The 18,532-nt window shown below is 42.6% G+C and overlaps 1 protein-coding gene across 2 annotated transcripts; it reads right to left on the bottom strand.

The window, feature by feature from the left end:
- Nucleotides 1-649: 649 nt before the first annotated feature.
- Nucleotides 650-18,049, bottom strand: pdcd4a (programmed cell death 4a). Of its 2 annotated transcripts, none has more exons than XM_004549450.3 (11): nt 17,567-18,049; nt 12,330-12,632; nt 11,596-11,693; nt 9,153-9,266; nt 8,621-8,842; nt 8,188-8,285; nt 7,983-8,097; nt 4,517-4,624; nt 2,856-2,966; nt 2,634-2,773; nt 650-1,840 (listed from the first exon to the last, which is right to left on the bottom strand). In XM_004549450.3, exons 1-11 carry the CDS (start codon nt 17,601-17,603, stop codon nt 1,789-1,791), a joined length of 1,398 nt encoding a protein of 465 aa, XP_004549507.1. In that variant the 5' UTR covers nt 17,604-18,049; the 3' UTR covers nt 650-1,788. The 2 variants fall into 2 exon arrangements, with proteins under 2 accessions (XP_004549507.1, XP_004549508.1); XM_004549451.5 differs by lacking the exon at nt 17,567-18,049 and adding an exon at nt 13,662-13,799.
- Between the last annotated feature and the right edge of the window lie 483 nt (nt 18,050-18,532).

Here is an 18,532-nt window from a genome sequence, read left to right as displayed (position 1 = left end):
CCGTGGCTGCAAAACAAGCACAAATCATGACTCTCCCACCAACGTGCTTGACAGTTGGCATGAGATTTTTCTACCAAGTTGCCGTGTTAGGACATCTCCACTTTGATCTCCTCTGTGCAAAGGACATTGTTCCAGAAGTCCTGTGGTTTCTTCAGATAAAGTTTGCAAATCTATCCGGTGCTGCCATGTTCTTTTTAAGAAAGAGACTTGTGTGACCTGGTGGCGAATTTCCTGGAATGTCTACTCTCAGTAACTGTCTTAAATGTTTTCCACTGGTGAATTATTTTTCCCCAGACTTAAGAATTATGAATTCAAATTGTTTGGAAATGGCATTATAAATCTTCCCAGACTGATGGCAGCAACAGGTGCTTTTCGGTGATCTTTGATGTTTTTAATCCTGTAAACTCACCTGAATGTACCAGATCACAATTGCTGATTATCAGTTTATTCCACAAAAATAAACACAATTAAGGATGTACTAGTTTTTGTAAAATAATTAGAAGATGCATTATGTTGTGTATTGTTCATCTGAGCTTTAAGTAATTTAAGTAAAAGATTGTCATTTCCTTTTCACGTGACTGTATATTTCTGGTTTTCCAACCTTACTTATCCACGTGCGCTGCTCGCATGAATGACAAAATACAGAAACTTCAATTTGTTACTTTTTTTTAATGAATGAAATATATTTATTATAACTTTGGTCAACATGTAAAACTGTAAGACAGGGGCAGAAAAAGTCTCAATGACCGTTTTCCAAGAAAAGCTGGGGTTGTCTTTACACATGCATTAAACTTAATCCATTAAAGACAATTACCAGACGCCGCCGTCTAGAGCGTCTCTGCACACCGAAGGCTACCCTGTCCAGAATCAACTGCTGACCACGTGGCTGTAAATACACGAGTTAACTGCAAGCAGAGTGCTCAAAATATTGCTCATTTATTTATTTTGAAATCACATTAACCCCAATTTATCTTCATTTTCAGAAATGGCTTCTGAAGTGTATTTGCCCTGATGCAAGTTTCAGATAAACACCCAAATAGTGCCCAAAACACCTTTTGCTTTCACTGGTGCTTTACGAAAGTAAACATTTGGCTTCAAAGCCCAAAATTCAAGGAGGAGGAAAAAAAAAAAAGTCATCACTGTTCATAAAACATTAATGAACAACTTAAACAAGAGGTACGAAACATGGCATCCTCGAAATAAGGACAGAAGCTGAAGAGTTTTAGATCCTTTCTGCTCAGCTAAATTACTAAGTGCTCGCTGGATACGGTATGCTCTGTCCCTCTGAGTGCGCGTTTCCATTTATAGCACATTATGTGAATGAAAACAAAATAAAAAATAAAGACACGGTAACAGGTGAAATTAAGCAAGAGACAAAAGCAATTAATCTCCCACGTAACCCAGCCTGTCCCCCTGTAGCTCTGCAGCTCTGACTTGTGTTATTCTTGACAAACAGGTACAAAGACTGAGGCAAAAGTGTCACATGAACCCTCAGAGAATATTCATCACAAAAAGGTCAAAAGAAAAAAAAAAAAAGAAAGCAGTGACGAACAAGATGATGGGATCTGAACCCAGGCCGCTCTTTTCGGTTTACTTCCACCAAACGTCAACAAACGCTGGTTTTAACTGATGACATTATAAACATTACCAGGAGAGGAACAAGGAAACATTAGACCGCAGGCATGTCCGGTTTCAGGGAAACATGCTGGAGCAGAAACAGGGTGTAAGAACCAGTAGACACCCCCTCCTCTTCCTGCTGCTGCTGATGCCCCCTCTTCCTCCTGTAGATTAGGTCTTGATCATCCCTCCATCTCCTTCGCTGACAAAACGCTTCCGCCCTCTAGTGGAGAAAGTCAAGACAGAGAAATGTTTTAGTGTTGGTAGGCAGCTCACAGACTCACAGATAAAGACATGGCACGTTTCACATTTTCTCACTGAGAACAAAACAACAGCAAATCGTCTGCTGTCCAAAAAGCACAGTGCAATCAAGAAATCACCGGGCCTTTACTGAAAATGTAACAGTGTATGTGTGGCTCGTTTTTAAAGATTTGCATCTTGAGCTGGAGCAAGATCAGGAAGCCAGAAAATACTGACAGATGTGTATTTAAGCAATAATAGCCGTGTTTAGAAAATGAAAAGGAGGTCATCCCATCCAGTGTGGACAACCTGTAACATCAGAGCATGAAAATGTGCGATACGTGTTCTTTGGAAGCTGTAGTTTGTCCTCCAACTGACAGCCAGTGCTGTTTGACGGGTTTAAAGGTATGTTCTAGTCCATCCTTAACACGTGGAAGACGTTGCATGAGCACACGAGTCTGCTGTTGGAACTGTGAGTGACGTCACTCTACGAGTTAAAAGCACTTAGAAGTAGAAAAGGGCGCTGGTGTAAATGAGGCTTGAAGTGAGAGAGCAATTTGAGTGCTTAAATAAGAGTAGAAAAGCACTATATAAGTACCAGCTCATTTAAAGGGACTTATGTTTGATTGTTTTGTTTTGGCATGGATAAATGTGGAATTACACCTTCACTTCACGCCTTTATTGTCAACAGGGACAAGATGTATTATTTTCCAGATTCTTTCTGAAACTCTCAGTGGAACGGACCTGAAATCATTAGACAATAAACCCCGATTCACCTGGAGGGACAGGCATCCCTCAGCTGTTTGGTGATGACAGACTCCTGATAGCACAGGTCCACAAAAGTCTCCATGATAGAGTGGGCATGTGGCACATCTAGGCTGATTTCAGGCAGCTCATCATAGACGCGCTGGAAACCCTGCAGGAGAAAAAAAAATGTATAAGTAGTAATACAAAAGTGATACAGTGCATAAAATGGTAGAAAATAAAAGGAGACTAACCCTGTTCATCTGATCAACAGTGATGAGGCCCGTTTTCCAGAAGGACTGCAGGAGCTTCATCATCATACTAGTGGCAGTGTCACCTTTAGACTCCAGCACCATCACTACAGCCTGGAAAATGAATTCAGAAACTGAATTTAAAATCTTTCTCCTCACATACAAGGTCTCGAATAATCAGATCCCATCTTATCTTGAAGACCTCACAGTACCGTATCACTTCAATACAGCACTTCACTCTCAGACTGCTACCTTGCTTGTGGCTCCCAGGATATTTAATAGTAGAACGGGAGAAAGAGCCTTCAGCTTTCAGGAACAGGCTCCCAGTTTGGAAATGGGAAACAGACACCCTGTTTACTTTTAAGATTAAGCTTAAATCTTTTCTTTTTGATAAAGAGTATAAAGAATACAGCTAGGGCTGTAGCAGGTGACCCCGAATCCTCCCTTAGTTATGCTTCAACAGATCTAAGCTGCTGAAGGCTTCCCATGATGCACTTGGCGTTTCTTTTTCCACTCTCCTTTTCATTCTCTCTGTGTTTATACACTACTTTAATCATAATTTATTATTATTAATCTCTGGTTCTCTTCCAGTGTGTCTTTGGACCCGTCTCCCTGCTTCACCCCCAACTGGTCTTGCCAGAAGTTGCTTCCTTTTAAAAGGGAGTTTTTTTTCCTCCCACTTTCACCACATGCGTGCTTATACAGGTTCATCTGCTTGTTGGGGTTTCTCTGTATTGTTGAAGAGTCTTTTTTTAACAATATAAAGCACTTTTAGGAAACTGCTGTTGTGATTTGACAGCATATAAATAAAACTGAAGTGAAATAGACGCACAATACTGAGAAACACGCACCAAGTATCATCATCCGATCAATGAATCGAAGTAAGAGAATCGAGGCCAGTAATCATCAACATTCTCTGAGCTGAACATTTTACAGCATTGTAAAGTGTTTCAGCCTACAGCCTACACCCGAGGCAACTGTTAGACTAACATGAGACAGGACAAGGGGGGGTGAAACTGCCACGACTGTGCTCTCCTCAGTTGTGCCCTTTGCAGACCTTGGACTGTGTGAAAAAATCCGTTTTTGAAGTCTGCATGCCCGAAAAGTAAAACTGGCTCTACTGCAATTAGCTGCATAACATTGTGCAAATCTTAGCAGGAACCCACAAGGTCACACAAGGAAGCAGAATTATCACCGCTGCCATACGTGCACTAAGCGTGCATCTGTTTGCACTCGGTCTAATATGGAACAGAAAAACTTGCCATCCAAAATTGAGCTTGTCAACTGTGTGCACGTTTGAAATTTGGTAACCAGTAATCTGTTTATACTTACACAAGGACACATTTTGGTTTGACTGATTTGAAGTGAGCTTAGCGAATACATGTACTGCAAATAAGAGACAATCACTGCCAAACACACAGTGTCCTTGGCAGAAAGCAGAAATGACTGTCACCGATCAGTTTCTTTTTTTCTTCCCAGTGTTGCTCTTCAGTTTACTTGACTCGACACCAGAGACAGAAAACACTTTAAAAAAAAAAAAAAAAAGGCTCAGTTTACAGATTTTAATTCCTATTCTGTTATGTGTGAAGAACAAGTAGAAAAAAAATAAACCTTCTACTTTGTTTGACCTCACTTGACTTGAACAAATAAAAAGCTGTGGATACCTCGTAGACCAGCTCATGGTGGAAATGAGGCACTTCCAGGTCCCGGAGACAGTGCTCCGCCTCCGACACGTCTCCTGATATCAGATACTCTTTGAGCAGAAGATTCATCTGAAACAAACAAACAGCCACGTTAGCAGTGTGTGGCAACGTTATCAAACACAGCAGAAGACTGAACTGATGCATTGCTGCCGCATCAGTTGAGCTGCAGGTCAAACACTCATCAAGACTAACTAACCCACGTTTAATTCAGAGTAGGTATAAAAGAGTAAAGAGCCATGCATACAGTGTTCTACACTGAATTATCCCAGTGCTTACTCTCACCATGTTTATGTACAATAAACACGGTGAGAGTATACAGAAATGTAAGTAAATCTTTTTCTGTTAGGAGCTCCAGTATGAAAACATGTCTCCTGGCATCAATGCACAGAAAATCCACAAGCAGGAAAAAGGCTAACTAGAGCCCTGTACCTTCATTTAAAAGACACCCACTCATGATGGGAGACTCTGGCCAATCACAGATTGTTTTAGACCAGCTCAGGTGAGCAATTTAAGGGAGTGTAAAGAACAACAAAAAGAAACGTTCAAATCCAACGTAGAGCCAGAAATCATACATGTGAAGCACATCAAGGCACATGATGGTGGGAGGAGATCAGAAGAGAGGAGAGAATGAGCTGCACAAGGAAGGCTTGCTATCAAATTGCTCCTTTTCTTTTTTTCTTCTTTTTTTACTGCCAAATTACAGAATCTGCAACTAACCAGACAACATTTAAAGCCTATGAAATATTTTCATCTAGCCATTACTCCAGGAATAACCCAACCTTCATCTGGGAAATAAAATCTATCATGAAATGTTTAACGTTCCCGACAGAAAGAAAAACATTTCTTTGTTTGCACTTCTGCTTGAATTTTCAGTCTCCGCTCTGTTTTTATAGCAGGTTTGGTTATGTCACTCTCACTGCAGATCTGCACGTACATCAGGAAGCATGGTTTTACTTCAACCTATTTATGGAACGATTAGTCATTCGATTAGAGCGCGTGATTGATCCAAGATGCTCAAAACACTGAGCATGACCAACACTTCTGAGTCAACTTTGGATCCAATTCAGCGACGGGTCTGAAAACTACCGAGGCTGACACACCGCTCTCACTCGCACTCTTTTAAATGTTGCACAACTTACAGTTTGGGTTTGTTTTCCTCAAGTGGAACTCCCACATTGTCCACACCCACATTCACACGGCAACAAAATCCCAGATTACTGAAGAGTGATTGTAAACAAAAACAAACCAGAGAAACAAAAGACCGAGTAGCAGAGCCCATCAGCACAAGCACACGCAGATGATTACTTATTATGATTACTTATTAAGCCATTTTCAATAAAAAATAAGTTTAAAAAAGTAAATTGTGATTGAAGTGCAGACTTTCAACTTTAATTCAAGGGGTTTAACAAGAGTTTTGTGTTAACTGTCTAACAATTACAGCCATTTTTATACACAGCCCTCCATTTTCAGAGGCTTAAACATAATTGGACAAACTAACAATTTTAAACATAAAGACTGTTTTCATATTTGGATGAAAAATCCTTTGCACTGCATTTGACTGCCTAAAGTCTGGAAGCCAAATGCTGCGTCTCCTCCCTTGAGATGCTCTGCCTTCAGTCGCTGCGTGTTTGTGGGTTTTTCTGCCTTCAGTTTTGTCTTTACCAACTAAAAATCACGCTCTACTGGGTTGAGATCAGGTGACTGACTTGGCGCCTGAGTATATCATTTCTTTGCCTCCATAAAATCTAGAGTTGCTTTTGCAGGGCTTTGGCTCATTATCTACTTGCGCTGTGAAGCGTCGTCCAATCGGTTTTGCAGAATTTAGCTGAATCTGAACAGAGAGCATAGCCCCGTCCACTTCAGTCCATCCTGCTACTTCTATCAGCAGCCACATCATCAATAAACCCTAGTGGGCCGGCTGCATACGCACCTGTGCCGTAATGCTGCCTCCACGATGATCATCATGTATGTTTTGGATTATGAGTCGTTTCTCTTCTCTAAGCGCACTTTATCATCATCAGTCCAAATCATTCCCCCCCAAAGTGTTAATTTGCCCTTCTTGTTCTTGAGTGAAACTCACGGAAACCATGGAAACAATTAACCTCCACTTTAGTTGCCTTCTTTTGGTGTTGTTGAGAATGCAGCAGATTGTTGATCTGGTCACTCCTAAAGTTTTTGTTCTCTCCAACTGGTTTTATTTTAGTTTTTCAGCCTAATGATACACTGCCTCTACCGCAGTGAGATCTCCTCGAGCCTCATATTTAAAATTAAAGTGCCAAGCTATAAAACAGAAATGTAACATTTTCAATTAACTTCTGATGTGATGATCTCCAGATGGATCAGCTGCCATTAAATAAGAGAATAGGCCTCACCTGGCCATGAAATTGCTCATCAGTCAGCTAAATTAATTTGGAGCTTCTGGAAAAAAGCAGGTCATTGTGCATAAAAATACTGGTGATCACAGACACAGCTATGGTATCAATTTCAAAATCCTATGTATCAAATTCAGTAGATTTTCATAAAACTTTACCTCTGACCCCTGATCCTTAGGTCAAGGTCACTAAGATCCAAACTTGTCCCAAGATTTTAAGTAGATGAACCTACGGTATCATTTTAAAACTCCTACATCGCATCGCTCTCACGTTGTTGCATTTACAAACGTACGTGTCCATTGCCCCTGCCCACCTGGCAGGGTGACAACAATACCCCAGTTTTAAGCAATTAACAAGGTCCTTTTTTTAAACCCCATAATTTAAAAGGAGGGAAACATATGGACTTAAGTGTACATGAAGTTGCACGGTACACTCTGCACTAATCCTCTGTCCTCCATCCTCCGGCCTGCGACCTAGAAACCAATTTCAGTACGCCACGTTAAAGCGTGTCTCAGTTCATAATGTGCATCACACGAGCAGAGGAGAGAGAAGGCTTGTTGTGTCAAATCCTGTCTCCTTGTGTCTTTCCCTCGCCTCCTCACACCTTTAGAGGGAGGGATCAAGACACAAGGAGAGGAATCGATTGAGACCGTCTTAATTTTAATCATTTATTTATCATGTTATTGCAGGACACTCTGGGTTTTTTAAATCTATGCATATGTTGACGCTTATAAGGTGATTTAAATTAAATCCTGTTTATATTCTCACACACTGTTTATTGTATTGATTTGGCAGAAAGAGACTCTACTGTGAGAGTGTGTTTGTTTATGTCTGCCCCTCCCATGCCTTTTTTTTCTTTTTTAAATTCTCACTTCTCAGGGGGGAAAAAAAATCTTTGCTGACACAGCAGCTAGACTGTGGCGCTCTACCCAGCATGCACCGTTTTCGCCCTGTTTACATTACATAATGTAATACACACTTGGAACTCCAATGTGAGGGATTCACTATGATATCACAAGCGAGTGACATCAGTTTCTGAACGGGGTGAGGCTTACCTCTTTGATGAGATGTTTGACAGGTCTCAGACCTCCACCGACACCCCACACGTTGTCCAGGCGAACCATCTCCCTCTTCATGGACAGCAGCACAGCAGCGCGGTCTAAAGCCACTCTAAAGAAAAGGATCACAGTTAGGTGGAGGGGAAGGGTGGCAGGGGCACAATACAGCCTTTCTTACAACGCGTTGAACTGCAGCTTTCACCTGGCATGCTCACAGTCCACTTTGCCCTTGTAGCAGTCCAGGAATGACATGGGGAGGACGTGGTCTGCGATGGCTCTGGCTATAAACTGGCCTAACATCTGCAAGGAACAGGAGGAAAGATTAAGCGAACCAAGTGAAGCCACATAACAAACATACCCGACTAACATTTGTTTTATTATTTAGTTTTAGCTCTTAAATGTATTAGGCCTCTGCACTGCTGAAGGTGGCGATCTAGTATGCAACATTTTGCTGCCTCGTAATAGAAGAAAGATACAAAGAGCATGTGTAATATTTGAAGAGGATTTGTGTGCACCTTTGGGATAAAAAGGGGTTTACACTTAACCACGGTTGAACCCTCTCCACCCTCTGAAGCACACAGTTATATTTGGTAGCATATCTGTGAGTGTTTCTTCCCATCATGCATCAGCTCTACCTGCGGGGCATCCGGTGTGTCCAGGATGAGGTCCGGGAGCTCTTTAAGCATCTTGTCGAAAGCTCGCCCCATCTCACTTTGCGACAGCATCTTCCCCGACAGATCAGACAGCAGGCGGGAGGTCAGTTCTCTGTGGCTCGCCTTGCCTTCGAGGGACAGGGACACAGCCAGAGAGGAGAACTCGTACTTGTGCTGGCCCAAATTGAGCTCCTTCAACAGCATCTGATAGGGTTTGGAGGGAGAACTGCATTTAGTTTTTACAGTTTAAGCATTTTTAAAAATGACCCCAAAACACAAACACATTATGCTTTTCAGAAGCGAGAGACACAAACCGAAGCCTAATCAGGCCCAGACAATCAAAGCACAGTGCGAGTGCCTTCGTGTGCTTGGCACCCGTGCATAGGGTGAGCACAGCCCAATACACCTGTTGTTAAAAGCTCCACATTACTTCAGTCATCCAGCTTTGTTCTTTAAACCTGCTCACTCTTGGTCAGCATGCACAGACTTCAAAAGCTTTATTATAATTACTTACCTGAACCTCTTTTGTGTCCCCGTGCTCAAAGTACTCCTGTACAATCGGGTTCACCATTTTCTCAAGTTCCTTCTCGTCTATCTCGGGCACGACCGTCTCGTAGACCGTGTCCCCCTGTGTAAAAAATACACACACGCGGCGTCAGTCAGAAACAAGCACGCACAGCAGAGCGGATGCACGTTCATTGTTGAATTTCTCATCAGCTTTGTTTCAGGATTATATGAAGTATTTTCAACAATTCTAAAATACACAGTTCAACTTACAGTACTGTGCAAAAGTCTTGAGCCACCCCTCATTTCTTTATACTTTGCTAGGAAAATAGGTGCAGTGGTTTGAAACATGCAAACATTCTGTACAGGGTAAAACAGTCAATAACAGAGTTTGTATAATTCTAATGAGCTTAAGACTCAAACGGACACCTTTATTCTTCTGAGACAGGCTTCACTGTAATTTCTTTAAGTAGTCTTCAGGAACAGTTCCCAAGATCCTGGAAGGACATTCAAAGCTCTTCTTTGGATGCCGGCTGCCTCTTTTTTTTTTTAACCCCGTTCTCCTGGATGCTTTCCAGATGTTACTGAATGTGCCATGTTTTACTGATGGCTTTATACACTCACTGTTGTGCCTCTCTCCTGACCTCCTCTGTACATAGTGGCATTGATTTGAACTAAAAGTTTTAAGTTTGGATTCATCACTCCATAAGACCTGTTAAAACTGATTTTAAAACTGATTTTCAGCCCATTTCTTGTGTAATGTCATATTCCTCAGTCTTCTTCAGAATGGCGTCTTGAGAGTTACCCTTCCAATGAGACCATTTCTGATGTCATAGGTGTCAGGCTTTCAGATACTTTCATCTGCTGTAGATATTTTAAGTTTTAAGCCTAATAGCTCTTAGGAAATGACCTTATTGGTCCAAAAATAATTTTTTATGACAGTCAACCTGTTAACTTTAGTGTTCTTATAGATTGAACTCAAGAAATGGGAACACACTGTGTGGACTTGTAGCAACAAAATGCTGGAATTGTTTTTTGTCTGTTATGTGTAGACAACACTGGTTCATCCTCGAATTAGGCGGCCTTTTTATGCTTGAATGAGTCGTAGTTCAGTGTTAAGTAGCTTAAAGAAAATTCTTTTAAAATACAAAGAAACGAGGGGTGACTCGAGGCTTTTGCACTGTACTGTATGAGCTAATTTCGTATAACTGCATGATATATAAGATATTTTTCACTGGAATTTTCACGAGAGCATCCATATTCATTCTTGAGGTGCTTTTCTTTCCGTTATTAAAGCTCTGAACATCCACCAGATCCCCAGAGAGCTGTGCAAGACTCATACTGAGTTTGTGTTTCTCCCCAAAGAAACCAGAAGTTGTTACCTTTGAAAGTCTCACAACCATTTTGACCTTTCAGTTCATCTATTGAAAACTTTTCCTTTTTGGGCATACCAAAAACTCCACAGAAGATGTGTAAACATAACACTGACTGAAAACGGGCTACCGGTGAGCTTTAACCTAAACTTCTGTCCCAACACTTGTATTTACGAATTCCAAGGATATGAGTAAACTAACGTTCAGCTGAGGTTTTGAACAACCTGGAGCACAAATGATAATCTCAGTGCAGGCTAACATATACATTTCTACAAGACCTCTTAATTATTTGAGTTATTTTAAGGAAAAACCACCTCCTAAAAATAATTAGTCAAAGAAGAGAAAAGAGGCATTCCAGCGTGTTACAGTTCCCATTTCTAGGCAGCTCCTTTAACAGGTGATCTGTGCAGTCTGATTCAAAGTCCAAAGTCTGCACATGTCTCGTCTATTTTTCTGTACCACTCTGTCCCAGTTCCCTTTTAACAGTCAACATCTTTACGCCACCTTCGTGCTCCAGTCAAGGCTGAAATCACACCGGCTTTTCTGAGCCATTTCCAAACAGTTATCAGCATTTTACAGACAGGAGCGCCGTTCCCAGCCTGCATTCAGTCGCAAGTGCAGCAAGAGACAAACAAACTCGGCCTTTGGCGTCACATGGATGATAACGGGGTTAAAGATTGCAAATAGTGTTGACTGCAATGGGACGGAGCCATCTGGATTTAAGAAACATGCTAGCAGACCAATTTTTTTAATGGGTTTCAAACAAAGCTTGTTAAGATTTTTGATATGAAAACAGTCTTGTATTTCCCAGGAAATCCTACTGTCAACATTTCCGGTGTTTCTGCGTAGCATGGGAGATGGATTACAATGCATCTCATCAGCAGTTCAGAATCAGAACGTGGACATAAAGAGATAAAGGGTGCCATCCAATGCACTGACTGCTGGAAGGAAAAAAAACACAAACAAAAGCCCCCTGACTGCTGGATGCCAGCATTTGAAAGCAAAGGACTTACAGATATAAAACAAACCTGCTTGCAGATAATCTGAAGTGTTAAAAGACAAACCCCCCAGCGGCCTCACCTGATAAGATTCATCATAGTTGGGGTCGTGTATGTCGGGCTCCTCATCTTCGTAAACCATCCCAGCAGCTCCCCAAACTCCTTTACCACCTGCCCCACCTGAACACGAAGAGTCAGCATTAACAGTCAGCATTAACAGTCAGCAGTATAAGTCATGATGCTCAGGATGCATTGCTTCAAACATAACTGCACTGCTACTATAATGCCATATGCTTGCATTGCATTGAGTAGGTGACGGCTACACACTATTCAAAAGGTGCCAAATCAATTAGAGCGGTGAAAGCACCAGATGCAGCAATGCAGTTTTGGACAGATTCAGAAAGAAGGTACATCGCTAATAACCCTTTTCCATCAGTATCTACTCGGCACGACTCAACGTGGTTTTTAGGGTTTCACCTGGTACCGAGTAGTTTTTAAGTACGTACTCGGGTGGGATTCCAAACAATTCGAGGCGATCTGAAAAAGTGATGTCATTTTTGAAACAGAGCATCGAGGGGAATTGGCTGCACAGAAACAACACTGTGGTCCTCGAGTCTGACAAAATGCCACAGAGTGAGGAGCAGGTATGCAATCGCCTCAATGTCCGCCTTTGTTGTAGCGTTCGTGTTGCAAACAAATGATGTCACTGGACGTTCTGTTGTGTTGCTATAACAGCCCCTTGAGTCGCGTTGAGCCGATCCAAGTAGAAACTAATGGAAAAAAGGGCTGAAAATTGCAGCGGACTGCAAATTATACCTTTTTTTGGCAGGCCTCTGCCTTTGCCCGTCCTGGATTTCCGGTCATTGGTGTTGACTTTGCCTTTCGGGCTGTGCGGGTCACCACCCGCCACTTCTCCCGACTCCGAGAAAGACTCGCTGGTGGAGTTGCGAGACGAGGATTTGCGCAGGCGACGCTTGGCTTTAGCTTTCAGACGAGCCTCGTGGAGCGCCTTTTCCTGGGGCGTCCAGTTGCCGTTCACCTCGGCCTCATTTAGCGAGTCGTCGTCGTCGCTGTACGGATGGTTAGCCTCCGCCACGGTGCCACCAGGAGCAAACCTCCCTGCAGTGAGAGGAGTGGATTTGTTCGTTAATGAACTGGTCTACACTGTGACAAACAACCTTATAAAAGTACACAGAATGGCCACAAGTATACAGACAATAAATATAAAGTTTTTTATAGCACGTCTTTGTCCTGTCTCCATCCCCTAACCGGTCGCTGCAGATGGCTGCCCTTCCCTGAGGCTGGTTCTGCTGGAGGTTTCTTCCTGTTCAAAGGGAGTTTTCTGATTGGTAGATGGATCATCTACCAACGTCGCCTTTAAAAATAGTTTTTCACAGTGGAAAACTTTAAATATTATTTGAGCGACTTTAAAAAACATCAACACTCAAGTGTTCCCAGTTTTGCCCTTTGTGACGACTGCAAAAAAAGAAAAACAAAGGACACACTGACAAGAACGGAAGCCACAGTAAAAGGTAAACATTAAACTACTATTTAGTAACAACACACGAGTCTAAAAATAATCCAGCACTAGTTTTCTGAACAATAACACAGACGACTCAAATCACCTACAGCAGCGGACTGATTTCTGAGGTAAGCAACTTTCATAAAAACTGCTCTTGTCTGAGTAAAACACAAAAAAATAAATACAATTTAAAAAGTGAGTTTAAAAAGGTACAGCTCTGTTACTAAAGCCAAGTTTAGCTGCAAGCCTGAACAGTTAATGGTGACTGTATTTCCCGTGGATGTTTACAAAGCCAAGACTCACTCTGGCAAGACGACATGGCAACATTTAACCTATCGGTGTTGTGCAAGAAGTCTCGCTTTGTGACTTTTTCTGCATAAGAACAGCTGCACGACTATAGCAAAATAGTTCATACCGAAGGTTTACGGGCCAACTTCCAGTCTTAATTTTTCTTGCATTTGCAAACAATCAAGTGCACCCTTCAGCTAATACACTGGCTTTCTGTCCACCTGTGTGTGTCAGGGCAGTGTTTTGCACAGCAAACCAAAGGTCACATAACAGGCAAAACATTATTCAGGAAGTCTGCAGTGCAAACTCACTCGCATGCATAGCTTTTTGACACTCACCAGCATTTTCAGAAGACATAAGGTGGATTGAGTCGGTATTTTAATACGCTTCTATGGGTGTATGGAGAAAAAAAAGGGAACATAAATTAACCGAAAGTTAGCTTCTTGCAAGCGTGGTGAAACAAACAACAAACCAACAAGTGTGACTGGAGCTGTGATGCAGGCATGGAGGGAGGAGGGAGCGAGCAAAGGAGAGCACATGCTGTAGAAATGCTGACGCCAGTTTTTTTTTTTGTTTTTTTTAACTCCTCTATGTTCTCGCGGTCTGTGGGGCGCAGCTAGAGTGGACTTGACTACATATGGCATGGCTGGGTCCATGAATGATCACATGACAGCACTGTAGGAGTGAGGGAAAGCAGCAGGAGGAATGCCTGAGGGTGAAATTCATACTCAGCACCCTAATGCATGGCTCCAAAAGGAAGTTTGTGGAGTTATAGCCATACAGGTTATAAGGACAAGCTGAAAACACACACAGGGCGTCCCAGCAACAGATAAGTATCCAAAAAAAAGGAGAACCAACTGTAACTTGTGGTTTCCTGCTTTTCTTTTTTCTTTTTAAATGACATTACAACAAAACAACACATCTGCAGAGTTCACAGTAAAGTTAATAACAAAGAAAAGGAAGGAGGAACCATCCTGATTTAACCTGTTGAAGTAAAAGTAGCACCACACCCTGGCCTTCCAAAACCTGTAAACAACCGACCACGTGTCACCTCCTCCTCCTTTGGTTCCTCCTCCTCCCTCCTCAGCACAGGCCACAAGGGCCTGTCCGGGCAGTAAATTAGGAACTACCCAATGGCAAAGTGCCAAACACACAACTGACCAACTGGAAAGGAGCAGAAAAATGAGAAGGCACGGAGGAAAAAAAAAAAAAGCAGTTTGCAAAGACAAGAGTTGCATAAGAAAATGTAAGCAAATCCAACCAAGCCTGCTAACTTTTAGACTCTACAAAGACCACATGGCTGTCTTCTTAAAACAGGCCTGAGTGTCACCGTCGCAGTCCTGTAAAACTGCAACAACAAATCGCACTCTAGCCTTTAACACTAACACTGCACACCTACTAGAGCACCCAATGGAAACCTCCCCCTCCCACCCACTTAACACACATACAGATATAGGCAGACGCAGGCCAGCGCAGGACCTCTGCCCTGCATGACATATGGGAGCTAGTCGCTGGCAGAGAACATGATCGGCCCAGTTCAGCTTTAAGTATCTGCACGACCGAGGCGTGCATGAATGAGAAGAAGGTCAGTGGAGCAGAGTTTTCACATTACTCCAAAGGGACGCACCTAGTTTATCAAAGCTGTAAATATAGTACATGTGCTGCCCAAGTATAAAGTTAGATGTATGCAAGTACAGCAAGTTCTTTTTAGTCAAAGCACAAAGTCTGCACGTCTTATGACGTAGTCAAAGCCATTGATGTGTAGATGACGGATATATTTAACATGTTCACTCTCAAAGAAAGCTTCAGCTGACACACCCTACCCTCTAACAAATACTCACACTCAGGTGTAGTCTGCACATACAAGGGCTTCACAAAAGGTAAATATGTACGGCACAAACTACTAATCTCAGTTTCAGAGGGTTAAAATCAAGAGTAGCTGTAAATATATAGACATCTTTCTACATTAACTCAAGCAAATGTGAGTGGGATGTCCTTTGGGGCCAAATAAGCATCTGCACCATGATAAAAGAGGGGGTAGGGTGTGGATGTCTTTGAGGTTTAACTGTCATTTCAGTTTAATGAAAAGAAACTCCGACAGAATTTTTCCTTAAAAACATGTGCCAGGCACTTAGCCTAAACTTGGATGGTGATTTGTGCTTAAATATACAACTGCAGCGGGCTCACAAGCAGGCCACACGTGCAACAACAAAAAAAAGACAGAAAAAAAAAAAAAAAGAAAGTGCTCGGTCCTTGTTTTTTTTTTTATGTTGGAAACGTTTGCTGGTTGCAGAACAACAACGACAATGATAAAGTGCTCACAAAAGATTAGAGCTACTCTGATAAACAGTCGAGAGGCTGATGGCTCGTTTTGTTATCATCAGCCAATCACTCGTGTGTTGTCAAGCACGGGCGGTTTGCTCAGCTTACGAACTAAAGGGCCTGATGGTGTGTGCAAACATGTTTTTCACAAATGTGAAGAGGTAACAAAAGAAGAGCAGCCACAAAGAGGTCCAACGTGATGTTTATGGCCACGATGCCCTTAACGCACATATATACACATGCTCTCTCTCTGAAGAGATCACAGACCTGCTCCCACACTGTGGGGAAACATCCTGCTCACAGGGGCAGTGTCTAATTTTTAGACCAAGTTTTTTTATAGAAGCCCTTTTAAATCCGTGCCAAATGACCATAAAGAGGAGGATAAATGCAAACGCTGCGCTGCCATTAGTCGATTGTGTTGGTGTAATAAGAATAAAAGCTGCAAGAAGCTCCAAAACTATTTCCAGGGTCAAATACTTTTGCACTTGACACAGTTTTGAAAGTGAGGAGAGGCTTGTTCTGTTGCAGAAGTTCCCATTTAAACCCAGTAGATGGGATGTTCTGGCAGTGCAAAGCCATCACTTCAGCCACTAATAACTCATCTTATTACACCTTAATTAACACCTAACAGCAGCACCTTGTTGCAGAACTGACAGAAACGGCCTAAAGGTCCGATCATCTGGGCGGATTAATACGACTTTACACCCACTGCTGTGTGAGCTCAGACTGATCCACGACCTAACGAGGAGCCGTTCTTCTTGTTTTCCAAGCCAGACAATAGACTCTTTGACGGTGCCTGTCGCAACCTCATCAATGAGGCTTGACCTTCAAGGAAGTTAATGCAGAAATACCCATCCGTGCACACATGCTCTCACTACTATGACATACCAATAATGCACCATGTGGGGTGTCACATATACATACATATATGTATATACATATACACACACACACACACACATACAGTCTGCACAGACAACCTTGGGACAGGCAGCTGCAGGGCGTTTTCAGGCAAACAAACCAATGGAAGATTATGGTAAGTGTGATCCATACAACCTTGGCGCTAATAATGCATTTCTTATGTAACACTTAAATGCACTGCAACGCAGAGCTTATGTAAGGTTTCGCTGTTGGCTCGTATTCTGGAGTGGGCTGTACATTTCCACATCACCGTCGAAACCATGTGGGTCATGTTACCATAAAACAACAATAACAACAACAACAACAACAAATAGAGCGCAATGATCATCAAAACCATCGCTCATATAACCCAAGAACGCAAAAAACAAACAAGCAACCTCGGTTTCGTTTATATCTATGATCAAACACGGTGATATCTTCCGCAAACCCGGATCTCAACATATGACTTGGTGCAGGATATTGAGGTTTAATGCCACCTGCACAGCTTTTAAAACACGCAGGGTGACATGGTGCCACGCGCACGCACAGACGGAGGAATCGTGTCTGTCAGCTTAAACACAAACTCCTTTCTTTGTTCGTTTTTGTGTGTGCGCGCTTCCTTGGCATCGAAGATGGACTATAAGAAAAAGTCTCAACGACGACTCGCAAAAGCGGAAGTAAGCACGATCTCGTCCAATCAAAAGCGCGAAAGGGTTAAATGTAAAAGCAGACCAACAGCAAGCTTACAAAAGAAAAAAAAACAGTAAAAATACAAATGGGGTTTGGTGCGAGTCGAAAACGCAAATCTGCGCTACAGTGCACAGATTTATTTTTAATCTTTTGCACCCACCACCGCCTCCCTGTGTGTGCGTGTCTGGTTTTTTAAACGGAGCACATGGTAGTGGGAGCATGGCTGGCGTTGCAGACAGTCCCATGCGAGGAGGGACAATGGATCGAGCGAGGAGGCCCTATCTGTGTGGTTGCTTCTCCAAGGCTTCGCATCGAGGTTGGACCCACTCACCGTCGGCCTGAGGAGCGGTGTCCATGTCGGTCGCCATGGCGCTCTCTCTCTTCAAATGCTCGATTAAAAACCCCTGGCGGTGCACTCCTCCTCCCGTCGAGCTGCCGTTAGCTGCAAGAGGGCCCCCACTAAAATAAAATAATAAAAATAAATAAATAACAGTCCTGCAGGTCAAACCTCTGCACAGCAGCCTCGTTTACTGCGAGTTTTACGGGCAAGAGAGACGCTGGAGTGTCTTTTTCGTGCTTAGCTTAGAGAGGAGTAAAAAAAAGATGAGTAAAAATGAGTGAAGGCGCGAGATGGAGGAGTTCAGTCCTCTTGTCCGCGTGCACAGCTGGGGTGTAAAGTTAAAAAAAAACAATCACGCTGTGGGGGGAAGGAAGCGGGTGAACTAGTTGAAGAGCATTTCATCAAACAGCCTGGAAGATAAACAAAGTCTGTTTTTAACTTTGCAGGAGCGACGCGAGAGGAGTCACGTGTCGAAAACGCGGACGGGGAGTGGTCAGCGCAGGGGGTGGGTGCTAATCCCTAGCGACCAATCACAGAGCAGCAAACGTCTGCACGTCTCCAACGGAAAATACCCAAACAGTGCTGTTTTTTGATATCGATCCGATACCAAGTAAATACAGGGCCAGAACTGCTGATACCGATACTGATAGCGATATTTTTAACCCGTAAAGGCAGCGTGAGAGCAGTGTCACTCTGAAAATTCACACATTTTAATGACAACTAAATCACTACGACTTTTACTTTCCACAATAATTTGTTAAGACAGCAAGAACTCACCTTTCTGCCTTTCTTTTTTTGTGTATTTTTGATTTCCAAAAAATAATTTGTTTAACACAGATCAGTGGACCACATGCTGAACTCAGAGGATAGAAACAAAGTAACAATCCTACTACGCTGGTAGCTCTGAAATTCCAGTGTTGGTATCGATACTAACATATTTGTATTGTTCCGCCCACT

The sequence above is a fragment of the Maylandia zebra genome, linkage group LG6 (assembly GCF_041146795.1).
Source record: "Maylandia zebra isolate NMK-2024a linkage group LG6, Mzebra_GT3a, whole genome shotgun sequence".
Taxonomy (NCBI): Eukaryota; Metazoa; Chordata; class Actinopteri; order Cichliformes; family Cichlidae; genus Maylandia; species Maylandia zebra.
The sequence above is the reverse complement of the archived record's forward strand: the minus strand, read 5'-3'. Positions and strand labels throughout refer to the sequence as shown.